General features: G+C 45.7%; 1 protein-coding gene across 3 annotated transcripts; it reads left to right on the top strand.

Moving 5' to 3' along the window:
* Nucleotides 1-596: 596 nt before the first annotated feature.
* Nucleotides 597-2,196, top strand: LOC113745365 (probable voltage-dependent N-type calcium channel subunit alpha-1B). Of its 3 annotated transcripts, none has more exons than XM_027276899.1 (2): nucleotides 597-1,484; nucleotides 1,690-2,196. In XM_027276899.1, exons 1-2 carry the CDS (start codon nucleotides 715-717, stop codon nucleotides 1,751-1,753), a joined length of 834 nt encoding a protein of 277 aa, XP_027132700.1. In that variant the 5' UTR covers nucleotides 597-714; the 3' UTR covers nucleotides 1,754-2,196. The 3 variants fall into 3 exon arrangements, with proteins under 3 accessions (XP_027132700.1, XP_027132701.1, XP_027132702.1); XM_027276900.1 differs by having other exon boundaries at nucleotides 1,639-2,196; XM_027276901.1 differs by having other exon boundaries at nucleotides 1,597-2,196.
* The last annotated feature ends 42 nt before the right edge of the window (nucleotides 2,197-2,238 follow it).

Raw genomic sequence — 2,238 nt, 5'->3', positions numbered from 1 at the left:
GTATGTTGTGCATATATGTAGATGGCGAGTATGAGGAATACAACTGCAGGATGCTGGAGTGTTGAGAACATGGGATGAAGTTATTTTCTGTTCCTAATCCATGAACAGATTTGTTTCTGTGATGAACTGCCACATTAAGTAATGGCATTGTAACACATAATGTAGAATGAGGTGAAGGGAGAGAGCACTGTTTTTTTAGTTCATACAGTATCAAAAGTGCATGCATCCAACCATTTCAAAGTACTCTATTACAGAAGAAAAGAAAAAAGTAGCATGTTAAAGCATGGTAATGTGGCCATGCTTGGCCTTTCTTCAGGCATATCCATGGATGAGCTCTCTCCACAGTACACTGTGATAAATAGACCCAGTTGTTTGCTGTGCTGAAAGCTCCATTGCACCTTGGTCATACTGTAAACCATTCAGCATGTAGGGACTATGTGTGCCATCATGAGACAATGTACAATGAAATATACAGCTGGTTTTATGTACCATAAAGTGTAGTACATAAACGTGAATGTATCACACCTCAAAAGAAACCATGTGTGTCATTGGAAATGTTTTGTGACAAACTATTGTGACAAATTGTTGCGCTGACATTAAAATCGAAGGTTTAGAAAATGATTTACACAAGATTTTATACGGTAATATCAATCTCATAAGTTTTGATTTGTCTGGTTCTTCTGCCCCTTCTCTAGTAAGGAGCAGCAGAAGTCAATGAAGACAATGTCGGTGTGGGAGCACAGGGCCAACCAGCTGAGGAGGCAGAACCGGGCGAGCTGCGAGGCCCTCTACTGTGAGCTGGAGCCTGAGGAGCGTCTCCGCCTGTCCACGGCCCTCCACATTCGGCCCGATATGAAGACCCACCTTGACAGGCCGCTTGTTGTTGAGCCTCACGATGGTCCCTTGCTGGGCGGCCACCAACACCATCATCACAAGCCCTGCATGCCAGAGGAGGCTGAGACTGCCGCTGACCCTCTTCCACCTTCTGTGCCTCACCAGCCCCGACGCCACCACCGTCACAGAGACAGGGCCAGGGTTAGAGAGGAGACAAATGATAATGGCGACACCAGTAAAGACGGGGGCCACCACGTCCATCACAGCCGCTCCAAAGACCACGACGGCAGCCGTGGAAAAGAGGGAAAGAGTGAGAGGTCCCACAGCCGAGAGGGAGGCAGGAGGCATCACCATCAGAGCTCAGTGGACGACAGTGGAGGTGGAGGAGTCACGAATGAGAGAGAGCATCGCCATCATCATTCACACCGACAGTCCCGAGGGGGCAACGGGACTGTGAACAGCGGAGGCAAGGGAGAGCGTAGATCCCGCCACAGAGATGGACGTTCATCTAACAGGGACGGGGATAAGAATTCCAAAGGAGAAAGTGGTGCCAACGGAGCAAGGAGAAGACATCGGAATCATGGATCTAGGGGTCAGTCTGCAGTTGAAGGAGAGGAGTCCAACGGGAGAGAGAAGACCCACAGTAACAGGTAAAAATTAAACTACTGGGGAGGCAGGTTAAGTTAGCAAAAACTTAAATATGTCATCATATTTGGTATTTGTCTGCACTGGTGCTGACAAAAAATGGAGATGTCATGTAAGTTTGTACAGTTTGTAAGTTTGATGATGTCATGCCGGGGGGAGCTGCACCTGCACAGACTAAGCTCTGACCTGGCTGCTGTCCAACATCTGTAGAGGAGGAATGCGCACAGAGAGAGAAAACATGTGTGGAAGTGATGCATGGGGCGAGTTCACGTGAACTCACTTGAAATATCATGGCTTCAGGCAGGCAGGTCAAGTGATAAAACATTGTTCCAGGTAAGTTATTACTAACTTAGAAACATTGTTTTTGCGCCTTCCACCTTCTCTCCACCGCTCTTTGTGACTTTCTGTCTTAAACACACACATGCTGTTCACAGTGCAGAAAACAACAAGAGCACTGACACTTTGGTATTTGTAGTCTCCTAAATATCACAGGTATACACAATGCATCCAAGCACGTACATACCCCTTTAATAACCCTATGCATAAGCAATTTGACTTAATTACATTTACACACAGATTTTCAGGAAGTGTTACAGTTTTTCCACCAACTAGTTCATGGTGAATATGTGTACCTTTATATAAAGCCTAGTTGTTTTTCTATTTTCTTACATTTCTGCAGTGTTTTGTATACAGCTTAACTCTGTGTTGGATGGTAATATTCATAACTCAGGTTTTTACAACCAAATGGTGGTTAGTCAC

The sequence above is a fragment of the Larimichthys crocea genome, unplaced genomic scaffold, assembly GCF_000972845.2.
Source record: "Larimichthys crocea isolate SSNF unplaced genomic scaffold, L_crocea_2.0 scaffold68208, whole genome shotgun sequence".
Taxonomy (NCBI): Eukaryota; Metazoa; Chordata; class Actinopteri; family Sciaenidae; genus Larimichthys; species Larimichthys crocea.
The sequence above is the reverse complement of the archived record's forward strand: the minus strand, read 5'-3'. Positions and strand labels throughout refer to the sequence as shown.